Source organism: Thunnus thynnus, chromosome 1 (assembly GCF_963924715.1).
Source record: "Thunnus thynnus chromosome 1, fThuThy2.1, whole genome shotgun sequence".
NCBI classification, from domain to species: Eukaryota; Metazoa; Chordata; class Actinopteri; order Scombriformes; family Scombridae; genus Thunnus; species Thunnus thynnus.
The window spans coordinates 37,233,058-37,248,021 of NC_089517.1; the positions used below are offsets into that span (position 1 = coordinate 37,233,058).

Here is a 14,964-nt window from a genome sequence, read left to right on the forward strand (position 1 = left end):
GATAATATTCCAGGTAGCTTTTGTGTCACCATTGTGTGTTTGCTACATGAGCCCACAGACACATAGAGATTTGTTTTCTCTAATGGAGAAACTGAGCTTTTTGTGATTTGTGATATTTTCTTTGTCACTGTTCTGTAGAGTTGTGAGTGAGAATGTGTTGCATCCTCCACCAGTGGTGGAAAGTAACTAAGTACATTTACTAAAATAATGTACTATACAATTTTGAGGTACTTGTACTTCATTTGAGTATTTCCATTTGATGCTACCTTATACTTCCACTCCACTACATTTCAGAGAGAAATACTGTACTTTCTACTCCACTACATTTATTTGACAGCTTTAGTTACTTTTCAGGTGACACAATGGATAATATAATGACATCTTACAAAAAACAGTGTGTAGTTGGGGTCGCATTTCAGATGTTAACAGATCCACCAAATGGTGATTTTTCCCTCTATATTCTCACAATAAATGTTCAAAGTATCATCTTCATCAGTCAGATGGCTGAAATGAGTACATATACTACTTTAAATACATTTTGCCGCTAATATTTATGTGCTTTTACTTAAGTAGGATTTTTCTATGCAGGATCTTGACTTGTATGGAGTATTTTTACATTGTTGTATTGGTACTCAAGTACTTAGTAAGGATCTGAATACTTATTCAACCACTGCTCTCCACACAGTGAATCATCCGTTAAAAACTGCATGAGCAAGACTGTGACATAAGGCAATTTGATCCTTTGGAAATCTTCATATGCTCTGAAAAGGGCTTTTAGCAACCCGCAGTGTAATAAATGAAACTCTAAATGTCATACAGCGTCACTCTAAATGGCTTTAAAATGTGTGGGCAAACTTTGGAGACAGTATCCTATGGAGGTGTATGGTGGCTTGAGTGTACCAAAATTATTATTAAAGACTTTTTCAGTGGGTAAGGGGATAATACATAATCTAGCCTTATATACTATATGGAAATAATGGAAACAGTCTCCTTTGCCAACTCCATCATGAAACCTTGAAATGTATTATCACAAAATACCATGGCCACCTACCAAAAGGAAAAAAAGCAAGAAACTGTGTTTACATTTTGCATTTTTATGGAATCAAAATGATATTTAGCTATATAATTGGCTGCTGTCATGGTGATAAAATGCTTGTCTTTAGCATTTGTCAACATCAGTAATCCACTGTATTAGGTCACACTTACCTCAAATGTTATTTAACTCAAGATATAATTGAGAGAATCAATAACATAATATGATAATAATAATATGATTGTGAATGTGAGAAGGAATAACAGTTCAGAACAACTTATCTTGGTAATGACTAATCACAGAAGAAAAAATAATTTATTCTGTCCCTGAACATGTTTTTCTTCTGCAGAAACTCACAGTGTTCAGTGGAAGTTAGACATCTGAGTAAAGTTAATTCCCCTTCTTTTTAATGCTGAAATAAAAATTACAGTTCTTGGTTATGGAATAGTAATTCAATAAAGCATAGGTGAATTTATATAGCTTATAGTGACAGCCTATATGCAATTACTACAACAATAAGCTAACATTACAGTTAGCATTTTAAACGTTTACCATATTCTCATTTTTTCACCATGACTATATTTATTGTTTAAAAAAATGGATAAATGATATGCATATATAATGGTGACTATCAGTTCATAAAGTTGTGATGAGTAGTCATGTAAATGTATTAAATAAATAAATAAATAATGATAAATAAATTACAATTACCCATGAAAAGACTTGTATAATTATGCCACTTTCCAGCCTCCATACATTAAAGTTAAATTGTGAAATTGGGTTGCAGTTTCCTTTTCTTTTTTACAGTATATTAATGACATATTACATTATATAACGCACATCTGCCATAACATTCTGATTTTTCTGTAGTATATTTTCTTATCTTTTTTGTGTTGCTGCTGTAACAACAACTTAATTTTACAACACTTTAATCAGCTGTTGTGTCATGTCTCATACAGATATACATGCTGAAAGTATTTGCTATATAAGTCTGCTAGTTTGGATTGGTTGTTATGTATTTCTGTATCCAGACGGGTCAGCGTGCCAAGCTAAAAGGTGTGAAGTGAGTCTGGCAGTGTATGAGTGGTTTTACATAACAGTAGAGGATGCAGAGACAATCTCATAATAAGGATGTTATTTTGTGCTGGAGTGGATGCAGAGGATTTTCCTGTGACTTTAACAGACAGCAGAGCTTTACATCTGACAAAAAAGTAACACGCTGTTCTGCCAGCTGGATTGTTGTTCCAATATGTCAACCAAAGCACGTCTATATAGGTGGTTTACAGATTTTGGAAAATGTCATGTACTATCTCATGCCTCTGCAGTGGTTTTATAGACTGTAATCCCTGAATTTGCAAATTTTGGTTGTATTTCAGGGTAAAATCCCTGGAATCGGCTTCTTGAAGATCCATGCTCCATGGAATGTCCTGTGTCGGGAGGCTGAGTTCATGAAGCTCAAGATGCCAACAAAGAAGGTACCCCGCCCATCAGCGAATTGTCCATCTCTAAATCAATTTGTCAAATGTCTATGTACTGTACTGTATAATGGTCCAGCTTCTTCTTGCCTTGAGGCTGAGTTAACTGGCTCTCAGAGCTGCAGTGCTGAGTGGTGAAAAGTGAGAAGATGAATGTTTCCTGTTTCCTGTCCTTTGCATTCATGTAGTGTTATAACACCCTAATGATGATCATTTGTGGTGACAGTTTTTACATCCCTTGTGCTGAGAATTTGTTTGAAATCCAATAAGAATGTAAAATGCATGAATAATCACAACACACATTGGTCAAGTGACATGCACAATCCCTCCTTTGGGACTGTGCAGCACAAACCTAACCACAATGCATTTTACAGACAATTGTTAAAAGATTGTCAATTGTGCAAAGATATTGAATATTGGCACAAAACATTTGCTGACTTAGTCCAAAAACATCAATAACATTGTTTGAACCCTCCCCTAGAGTCCCAAGTAATCTCAGAACTGAGCATGTTTCTAGAGACAAATTATTTACTACTGTCTCAGCAGTCAGGATTTCAACCATGTCATGGCACAACAAAAGCTTCACTACTTGTATAAATGATGTTTTTAATTAGCACCGTACTGCTCATTTTATAGACCTATCTAAAGTCTTAAATTTTACTGGAAAAGCTATCCTCTTTAGTTTCTAGTGGTTCCAATTCAAGTGCTCTTAAGGTTAGTAAAGGTGTCCCACAAGGGTATAGTCTTTGTCCACCTCTATTGACTATATACATAAATGATATTGTCTCTGCCACTCCACAATGTAATGTACATTTTTATGCAGATGATACAATTTTATATATTACAGGCTCCTCTCTTAACCTGGCCATTACAATCCTGCAGACTGCTTTTGATGCATTTCATCTCTTTCTTATCAAACATAAGCTTGTTTTAAATACTGGCAAAACAAAATGTTTTCTATTCTCAAGGTCAAAGGAATCCTGTTCACTGTCCATATTCATACCCCAAATAACAGACTCACTTTAAGACCCATGCGGAACACCTGGCTGGCAAACTGAAAGTCAAAAGAGAAAGTAGATAAACAAATAATGTTTTCGTTCCGCTAGTCGGAAAACCAATGGCAAATCTTCCAGTGTGTCTGCGCTTGATTATGGTGATATTGTATATATACATGCCTCTCCTTTCACCTTAAAGCCTCTTGACACTGTGTATCACAGTGCACTTTGCTTTATCATAGATGATAAATTCCTCACTTAACTTTGTATCTCAAATAAAAAGTGGAATGGTCTTCTGTCACCAACAGAGGAGAGGTGCCCTGTACATCATTCATCTATAAGGCCCCACTGTAAAAATTTGCCAACTCACTCTGTTCTCTGATCACATATAAATATAGTAATTATAATGTCAGAGTCCAGGGCATTTTAACTTTGAGCTTGAAAAGCAGATCTTGATATCAATGAGACTACCTGGATTAACTGCATACTGAGTCCCCTAAATTCCAATTAAACATGGTTCTTTTGCTTCCTCTGCAGGTTTATGATGTGAAACAAGGAAGTAATGTGGTGGAGAAGATACGATTGTTCATTCACAAAGTCACAGCTCCTCTCCACCCAAAAGTGGACGCCAACCGGCCAGAAAGCTTCAAATCACTCTCTCATCCTTTCTCCAGAGAGAAGCAGCATCTGTGAGTAAATCTCAACTTTGGAGTGTAATACATCTCGCTTCTGTAGCTTTGCGCCCCTTGAGTCATCAGTAAGGTCATCAGGGTAAACATAACCTGGTTAACAGAAATCCGTTTATTAAAGCATGTACACACAATAATTAGATATGAGCTTACAAATTTAGGATACCTGCACTGTACCAAACAGCAGACAGACAAAGTTAGCAACTAGCCAGAGAACACAGTGGAGCATTTAGCAGCTAAAGAGATCTCCCGGAAGGAGAGTGAATATTGGACTTAGATTTGACAGGTGGCCAGAAACATGACTCCTAATAAATGCTGATGTTGCTCTGTGTCTGCTGGATGTGTAAACAATAGTATACTATCTGCTAGCAAGTTAATCATAACAACTTTGTGATGGTAGGTCAATGTAGACTTTACAACTTGTTGCACTGCCCCCAATTGGTCATAAAATCTGTTAATACAGCTTACATTAGGAAAATCAGATGTACCTGGATGTGTTGAAACATTTGAGATATCTAAACATATTTTCTTAGCAGATGATGTTGCTCTGTGCAGGCTCAGAGTTGAGAAAATTTAAAAGAGGCAGAAATGATCTCTGCCTCTTCTGTGGTGTTATGGAGTTAAATGTCAGTCAACAGAGATGCCACAAAGATGGCATGTCAAAACTGGCTCAAAATTCAGCACATTCAAACGAGAAAATGCCCCAAAACTACCAAATAATATGATGTGAATATGGTTATGAAGCATGGGCATGGGAATTAGGGGGTCCAAGGGCTCATTGGGCCTCTCACTTTACCCTCCTCCCACATTCTTTTTAAGTCACAAATCACTGTATCCACACAAATGCCCCTATATTGCAACACTTATGGTAAAAAGACATTTCAATCATTCACGTCCTAAGACATTAGGTAAAATAAAGCAAGCAAACATAAAACGGGAAGAATATTTTTTAAGTGAAATGACTTTTTCTTAATAGGACAAGTACGCCCATGGGCAAAACCTATTCAGCATGCTATTTATTTTGGCTTTTGTAGGCTATGAACGACATTTTCACATGTTGATAATTTGCAAAGGTGAAGCAGCAGGAAAGTAATGGGTTTTTTTCCAATATGTCGTTAAATATTGACTTTGAGCATGGCTGCTTACAGCACAAGGACAACGTTAACATTCGCATTGCCTGCTTGTTGTTACTCAGCCGCAGAATTGTTACTGTCCTGTAAACTCGTAGTTTTGGGTAATTGAACAAAAAAGCTTGCATCTATTCCCACAAACAGCCGTTAGCAGCTTTGTGTTTGGAATTAAACCCCACCCTGTGGTGCAGGCAAGCTATAGTTACTCTGCAAAAGTTTAATGAGAGTCTCTGGTTTATCGACCACATGCACACACACACACTCACACTTTTTGGCCCCCACACTTCTGAAATGAATCCAGCACCCCTGATATGAAGATATCTTAAAACGATATAATGGTTAATAATGTCACACTTGTCCTAATGGTTAATAATGTCACACTTATCCTATTCTTATAGTAACAGAGCCACAGTTTTGCAATTTAAAAGTTATTAACCGGAAAAGTTCAAATCTGAAAGAAGAACCTAAATTCTTTAGGATTTGTTTAATCAGAACATCAGCCCTAGTGCAGCTATGCTTCCATATTTCATTTCATTTTACCTCTGAGTTAAAATCAATATGAAACTGGCAGCTGTAGCCACACAGGGACTTTAATTATTGAGACAGCAGAGAGAAGTAACAACCACAGAGGTGTAAATTGGACGAAAAAATCACCCAACAAGCCTATCAAGCTGTCTCACTGAAACATGGCAGGGAAACTAAAGCGTGACACTCTCCTGCTGCATTGTGCCGAAACTCCCCTGAGGAAACAAACACAGCTAGCCTGAACCACAAAAAGAATCTACATATTCTCAACTCGTTGTTGGAGGCTTTTGAAAATAACAAAATAAAGCACTTTGATCAACTATAATTGGATTGACAGGCAAAAGTGCTGACTTTACAGATGCTTCCTGTTCAGTTCCAACAAGTAAAAACAAGCCTCCTTCAAAGGCAGTGATCAGAGAAGAAGAATATGTTAGCATAAACGTCAGCCTGCTGGGATGTATGGAGGAGAGAGTGGGCAGTGGGTAGCTATATTTACAACTCTGACTAACAGCTAGCAGGAGATCACCCTCCACATCTTCTCCATCACTTAATCTTCATCAATTTAGAAAACATTCAGGGCCAGTTCCCTGAGATTAAGCCTAGTTATAAATTACACTGTAATGTGACCTTTTAAACCACATAAACTGAATCTGGTTTTATCAGACATGGTGTTTAATGTTCCTAGATTTAAGCTAGTTTTGACTTAACCAATCAGATGTGCTGAAGGGAGATCACTACAGGACTAAATAAAGGCTTAAATTAAACTCACAGAGAGGGAGAATGAGGCAGGCACTCACAGAATGTCAAACACACCAGCAACACTAGTACTAGCTGACAGACAGAAGCAACCCACTCAAAATTTTTTGATGAAATCAGCTTCTGAGACACTATAAAGAAAGGCAGTAGAAATCTTGCCACTGCTTGAACTCACTATTACTGTACATTGTTGACCCTCTAATGTCCAAGTGCTTGTGTTCACACAGTATGTACGGAGTGTCAGGCGTAATTTCTTTTTTTAATTCATGCACATAGTAAATATGTAATTTGTTCTCTCGACTTAGGACCTGAAGTCACAGGTTGTTGCAGCAGTCAGTTCATATTAATGTTTAGGTTTTAGATTGTCCTTGTCCCTTCTACATTCATTTCAATAGCATTTTTATGATGTTGGCTATTCGCAAAACTGGCCAGCTTTGGCTGCTATCACTTAGCTGCACTTGACCACAACCAGTGAGAATTCTCAATTTTGGCTGACAGGTGTGAATTATCTTTTAGTAATCAGATATTGTAACGATACACAGTTGTGTATTTGCTACTCCAATTTAATGCCCCAGTATATAAGAGGAACTCCACCGATTTTACACATTAAAGTGTGTTTCCAGGTGTTGGGAGTAATACTGAATATGTGAAAAAGTAGTAAAAGCCTTTTGTGGCTGCAGAGGGAGCTGCATGAAATGATTCAGCCAACAAGGATTCCTCCCCTCATTATCATTTAGTTGTGAAACCAATGCCAGCTCCCCGCTGTACTTTAACATACAATTAACAATACTTTTTCCTCATGTTTGCATTTTTGTCATTTTGGGAGCATGAGCTGTTCAGACTGAAAGTTGAAGATATTGGACACATTGAAAACATAATGTAAATGCTACTGTCAGTGTGCCCTCTTTATGCTCAATGGGCCATTCTGAATTTGCAACCTAAACTGAGCCTGTTTTGTTCTTTATTGCCAGATTTGATCTGTCTGACAGGGACAAATTCTTTGACAGCAAGACCAGGAGCTCAATAGTAAGTATTGGTGTCAGCAGATGCATATTTGAAAGGTGGCTTCTTCAGGAGCCCACATATGATCTCCAGATAAATGAAACAGGGTTTAATTAAGCTTGAAGTTATTACAATGACAGAATGTGTATGATTTGTTGTATTAATGTTTGTTATTAATGTCCCCTGATTCCGTATGTTTCTCTACATAGATCTAACAACAAAGTCCTGACACACTGTGATTTCTGATGTGTAGTTCACTCGAATAAGACTTCTCAGCTCTATGTGAAACTATCTGTGAATGTGCATCCATGTGTTGCTGTATTGACATAAACACACATATACATACACACCTACACACTTAGCAGTCCTTAACTAATGACTGGGTAATGTGATTGACTTCTCATTATTGGATGGAGCTCCTCAATCACAGTAGCTGTTGGCTCCCAGCTGTGCTTCAGCTTTCATCAATAAAACTGTGTAGGGCTTCGTGTTTTACACTGAGCGGATCAACTGCATCTCTGAGGATGGAGTTATAATACGTAGTGATGTGCCTGCCTCATTCTCCCTCTCACAATTTCACCTCTGCTTTTATACAAGTAAATATTCAGCTCCTCCTTCTCATCTCCATTCTCATGTTTCAGTTTTTAATGTCTGTTGTGTTGTCAGGTCTATGAGGTACTGAAGAGGACAAGATGCACCCGAGCCAAATACTCAATGGGTAAGACCTCTCCCTATATCTCTAATACAAGGGATAATCAATATGCAATTAATCTGTCCTGTTTTCATCAGAGTGTAGTGTAATTACTACCAGCAAACAGTGCAGGGTGTGTTTGTCTCTTTCTGTCTGTGTATTTCTGTGTCTGTGAGCAACATACATTCAAAACTAATGTCTGGGTTTGTTTGAAATTCAAGGAATTTTGGTGATCATCTAAACTAGCATATGTGACTGTTCTGTCATTTCTGCTAGCTGCTAGCTCATGAGATTATTTGGCCTTGGCTGGGGTCAACAGTCTGTTGAGTGCTTCCTAGTTGTAGAGAGGAAATATATTCACATTAGTGTTTTGGTGGCAGAAATGACAAATAAATACAGGAATAAAAATAAATGAATGAGCATATTTGAAGTCAAATTTTCACACAAATCAAAGTGCTTAACAGTAAAAGTGTATACAAAAATAAAGGAAATACATATTTTATCAAGCTCAAATCTTTGGCCTCATCTACAGTTGTTATTTCAAGTGTTTCATATGCAACTAAATATCCTTTTGTTTACACTTCGCCACATATACACATCTCTATTGGCCAGGTAACAAATCTGATTGCAATCCGTCTTGGTTTTCCCAGCTACATGCAAACCACAGTCAGCTCTGCTCCAGTGCAGAGGGCGTTGGTAACTGCTGAAAAACACCAAAGAGGAATAACAGTACACTTTAGCAGTTTAGATAGAACAATGATAGTTTAAGCAAGCTTGATAGCGATTATTTACCATTTACCACAAACACGTTGATGACTTGGAATGGTCATGCACAGCTTCCCCCTACAGTGAGTGTTCTGCAAAATTGTAAATCAGTCACTATAAGGATTACAGTATAACTCTAAAGAGGAAATGTAACATTATTCCCAGGTTTAGAGAGAGCTCTTCTGCTGAATCTTACATCACTGTGTGTATGTGTGTGTGTGTGTGTGTGTGTGTGTGTGTGTGTGCGTGTCTTGTCTTGGATTTTAATCCTGTTGAATATGTCTTTTTACAGGGATCACCAGTCTGCTAGCCAATGGTGTTTATACGTCTGCTTATCCTCTGCATGATGTGAGTCTCACTATCACACTCTCAGTCAGGCAGCTTTCTGTCAAATGGCAACTTATAATTTTGTGTTCAATTAAATGCATTATTCATTACGTGCCTGTAAAAACTAAGTGTAATCACTGAAAATGGGATTTGTGTGTGTGTTACAGGGAGACATCGAGGGGGTGAATGCAGAACCTAACGACAGGAAGGTAAGTAGAGCAGGTGCAGGAGTCAATAAATTCAGAGGTCACCACCAGCATGTTAAGCTCATTAACATTCATCAGTCAGTTGTTGAACAAGTCCAAACAATGTTTGGACAGATTAAAAATAAGCCCAATCTGAAACCAGACGACTGTTCCTTTCTTTTTAAGAACTCTGGAAAAACAAGCCCATTATATTCATGTTCACAAAAGAGGCTTGGCAGGATCTGGGCATAACAAACATGACTATGGAAATGTTGTTTTCATATTCCATTTTAATTAGAGATAAGCTATAATCATAATATAATCCTCTCAATTCTTCATGTCTTAAAAATGTTTTTTATTCTTTAAATGAAGGAGGGAAAATGACGGTATTTTTCTCATAATTGTGACCAATCTGTCTATGGATCATGCTAACTTTCACTCCCCACCTCTGTTCGAGGAAATTCAGGAAAACGCGACTCCAGTAAAACTTTGTTCATTGGGCAAGCAGAATGCAGATGAATAGGTATTTTGCCACTTGGTTAACCAAACAGCTGGTTTTGTAAGTTAGATCTCTATGTAGGTGCAGATTTGAACCATAGTCAGAATGGCCACAATTGTAAACAATAAGATGCAAGTTGTAAAATATGAGAATTTCCCTTTAAGTGAGTTCAGAAGGACCTCTCTTCATCCTTATTCAAAATGCAACAAAGCAATACACTTTATTCATGAGTGACTAAAGTATGCCACTCAGTTGGTTGAGATTTCTTAGAGGTTTTCCTTGTAATACCATGACAGAGATTACCATAGTATATATGGAAGTCCAGTGCTGCCAATATTGAAATGAAATCCTTTAATACCATAGAAAAATAGATTTCCCATCTGTGTTTACATTATATATGCCAAAAATGTAGGAGGTATATGCAAAAATGGTCACATATATGTAACACAATACTGCACCTCTTTCACGTCACAATAAGATTTACAAATGTGTTACATAGATAGATAGATAGATAGATAGATAGATAGATAGATAGATATTACTTTATTGATCCCCGAAGGGAAATTCAAATCATTTAATATTATAATATTATAATATTATTCAAATATCTCACTCCAACAATTTTTCCTGTTTTTTTCAGGAACAGATCAAACGAAAGATACCTTCACTATATCACTGACCAGGTTCATGTTTGAAATGGTGTCTTTATTTTGAAAATAAGAGTGTTAGTTAGTGTAAGTGAGTTCAGGAGGGCTTGTCCTCTTCCTCATTTCAAATGTGACAAAGCAATACAATATTTGATAGTGAAACATGCGATCAATTTCTTATCCAATTAGGGATTGTCTTAAAATAATGACTAACAAAGCATGACAGATTACCATGCTAGCATGACAGCATTTTTGCATTTTTGAGCCTTTACCTCCCACTGTATGAGAATAAAACCAGGCAAGACTGGAAAGAAAGAGCTCTCACTGATTCTAAAGTCATCTCCTCCCCTGCTAACACTCTCCATAATTATACCGTAGGCTGTGTGTCACTAAGGCAACAGCCTTATAATTCCCCCTCTGTTGTTCTCAAGCATCAGAAAAGCTTTAGCTTGGTGCTTTAAGTGCCTCCACAACAATGCACTTATAGTATATATACAGTATATCCCAATCCCACATATACATGTGTGTGTACTTGTTTAAGAAATGGGTTTTCCTCGGCTGCAAATGTAGAGAGTCCATGTCGAATATGTAGTTTTCTGTTGCTCAGTCTGCTGTGATCTGCTATCTGAAAGCTCCTCTGGGCCTCTCTCTTGTGATTAAAAACCTTCATTTGTCGCCTGGCAGCTTGGTACTCTGCCTGTGAATGGAGTGTGTGATTGTGTGTGAAAATGTTACACAGTTTCATAGTGATTTATGTGCTCTGTTCCTACTACCAGTAGTAGAGCACAAATCCAGTCAACTGTTTGATGATAATTGTAAAGACCATTGCACAACAGTGATTTGCATATAAATGTGTTTGACCACATGATGCTTAATCACAGTGGAGAACATGTACACACACCCACACACACACACACACACACACACACGTATCAGTGCTCTTTTAATTATCATAAGCATTTGGTCAGACTTCCATGAACACATGAAGTCATTCATAAAATATTATAAATTATAGCTCCATTCATGTCTAGAATGAATACCACATTTAATTATAATTTCCTCAATTCCACGGTCCAGGCTTTACTAACACCTCAGTCAGTAAACTAAACAAGACTAAAGCATGTGTAACAAAATCCGCTAAGCTCAAAGGTCCATACAAGCTTTTCAGGGCTTCCAACTTAATACCAAAGTCTTCTTCAGTGATAGGATCTGGCTCAGGTGTCATCACATGACCTGTGTTCAAGGATGAAAAAGAACATCCTTGGACTGAGACCAGGGTTACAATTTTGTTACATACATACTGTATGATGACCACTGTTAGCAAGTTCCATACCTAGGTCATGTGACGATATCAGCTCTATTCGCTGTTGAAGAGCATGAAACGCAGCTGAAAGCTCTGAAAAGCTGGTAGGTAGACATTTAAAGCTTAAATTATTTCGTGATTTCCGTTTTTGTTACTAAAGGTCAAACATGAACTTCTATGCTCATAGACTAAAATATTTAAGAGGGAAATGCATCTTAAAGGAATAGTTTGACATTTTTAGGAAATGCGCTTATTCACTTTCAAAACTTGTTGAGTTAGATGAGAATATCAAGACCACACTTATATCTGTCAGTCAGAAGTCTAAAGACTGGAAACAGGGAAACAGCTAGACTGGTTCTGTCCAAAGGTAAAACAATCCACCTACCAGCACCTCTAAAGCTCACACATCTTGTACGCATTGTCATCTCAATCCTTATTCACACAGCACTGTTATTACAGTAATAGATCTTCCTGTGACTTAAATAAATAACAGTGGTGGTGGCTGTGTACCAATTCCATTCTCATGTGATTCATATTTGTTCCGAGTATGTAGGTTCTTCCTCAGGTCTTCCTTTGCCTGAGGAAGACCTGTGGTTGGTCAAAATGTCCTTGTACCTAGTTTGATTGTTTTTTGTATCCAGCATCTATAACACTGAGGTTTTGTGGGTGTGCACACGACTACTTCGTTTCATTGAAAAAGAAAGGAAAAACATTAAGAAGGGAGAACAAGTGCGTATTTCCAAAAGCTATATAAAAGCAAGCGTACCTGTCAGTAAGAAAAAAACATAAGAAAAACATGTCCCACTCATTTGGTGTCCTAGGTGACCCCCAATGTGGCCTATGCCATGGGCCACCCCTGGTCTAGCCTGCAGGCTTGTTTTTGGTTGCATTGATTTCTTGTCAAACAGAACCTGCTTGGGACCATGTGTGACTATATTGTCAACTCTTGTGGTTTCAAAGTACATCACATGTCTCTGCTCCCTGAGGAGTATGTAATCATGGAATATGTTGCATCAGTTGCTGTTATGCTTGTATACTGTATCTTCAGTCCCATGGAGAAGTGGCTGTGATGAACAGTGACATATAATACCATAAATTCTTAAATGCAAGGCAGGGGGCTTTAACTGAATTGTCCACTAAAAGCCCACATAGTAAATTCATCAATTCATTTTCTCCTCCGCAATTTTATCTGCACAACAACAGAATTATGTCACGCTCACCACTCTGCTGTTCCACGAAGTACTGCTTCTATTTATTAAAAAAACAAAACTAATATCACCACATAGTATCAATCATAATGATGTCACAAAAGCCTTGCTGGCTGATACAGAACAATCACTCAATCAAATCAATGAAAATTGGGTTTTTGTATTTTGTTCGTTTAGTATTATCAATATATTTTTTACATTACTAAGGCACAGAATGTCCCATCAACATGTTTCTCTCTTGGAACCCTGAAAATCTCCTCCATACATCTGTATATATTGATATTTGTGCTGGATTGAAAACTTCTGGACATAAAGACAAAAACTACACACTGTGTCTAATATATAATATATGAGAATTGATGATATAGTAATAATGATTATTGTCTCTTGCTTTTCTTCACAGCTGCTTTATGAGGAGTGGGCCAGCTACAGTTGCTTCTACAAGTACCAGCCTATTGGACTCATCAGGTCAGATCCATAGCAGTGTTCTCGTCATATCTGTCGGGTGAATTACACACACATTTCCCACCCTCACATGTCTGCCCTGGCTGGTGCTCTGACAGCAGCATTAACTGTCTTCACAAAGCCTGAAGGCAGAAAACACAGATGAGGATGCTCACACACAGATTGAGACCCCACTGATGCTCTTCTGCAGCAGCAATAGTCCTGTGCTGAGCTGAATGTGATCCAGGAAAGAGTGGGAACATGGTGTTATCAGTCCCTTGAATAATCATATCAGTGGCTTCATGAACATCGTAACATGATCCTGCTTCCAAGATTGCTGCAGAAACCATGTTTTTGCAGTTGCTGGAGGGAGTGAAAGGCTGGTGAGAAAATTATTTCCAGCATCAGTAAAGCCAAAAACACCGGAAGGGACTGATCTTAAGGGAAATGTGGCTTTGATATTTAGAAACAATACCAAATCATAGTCACCATATTCTCATTTGTGAAGGGAATGGTATTATGATAAAATGTTGCACTTTTCAATGGTATTTCCTCCTACAGGAAGTATTTTGGGGAGAAGGTTGGACTCTATTTTGCCTGGTTAGGAGTCTACACACAGATGCTGATCCCTGCAGCCATCGTGGGAGTCATTGTATTCCTCTATGGCTGTGCAACTGTGGATGATAACATACCTAGGTACTCACACACACACACACACACGCATCCTGCATATGTTTTGCTTTTTCATTTTGTATTAAACACAAACGGAAAGAGACACCCCATTTCCAAACTAAATATTTCCAAAAAAACATTTCTGTCTTTTCTGTCTAAATCTAAAGTAATTTTCTGTCTCCTCTTGCTGAAGCAATCCTTAAATATTTTAATTGGTGTTGTAGTTGTGTTACAAATCTCCTAACATCAAGCATAACATGTAGCTTGTTTACTGAGGTCCATTAGAAAACGAGCTGAGATGCACAATATGTCTTAATTCAACTTACAATGCACAGTATATTTATTTGGCAGGGATGTAAAGACAGAGTTGACTTAAACATTGTTTTGATGTGTTCCATTAACTAATGATAGAAGGCCAGCTGGATGTCTTTGGATTTTTTCTACTGGTGCCAATACGCTACTGGTGTATTTTTAACAAAACCATACCTTACATAAACTTTTTTCCACAAAACCATTTATTTATGTAACAAAATAAGTTTTCACATGCTGAATGTTGTCTAAGCATACGGTAAGTAACCACTAACTTTGACTTAATAAAACAGTCTAAAAGAAAAAAGA

The 14,964-nt window shown here is 37.5% G+C and overlaps 1 protein-coding gene across 1 annotated transcript in view; it reads left to right on the forward strand.

The window, feature by feature from the left end:
- Positions 1-14,964, forward strand: part of ano1a (anoctamin 1, calcium activated chloride channel a) — a 64,733-nt gene that overhangs the window by 23,664 nt on the left and 26,105 nt on the right. The window contains exons 4-11 of the mRNA XM_067597059.1: positions 2,410-2,508; positions 4,041-4,192; positions 7,575-7,629; positions 8,272-8,323; positions 9,354-9,409; positions 9,556-9,597; positions 13,634-13,698; positions 14,236-14,370. Of these exons, the coding sequence (XP_067453160.1) occupies positions 2,410-2,508; positions 4,041-4,192; positions 7,575-7,629; positions 8,272-8,323; positions 9,354-9,409; positions 9,556-9,597; positions 13,634-13,698; positions 14,236-14,370 (656 nt within the window). The remainder of the gene's footprint in view (positions 1-2,409; positions 2,509-4,040; positions 4,193-7,574; positions 7,630-8,271; positions 8,324-9,353; positions 9,410-9,555; positions 9,598-13,633; positions 13,699-14,235; positions 14,371-14,964) is intronic.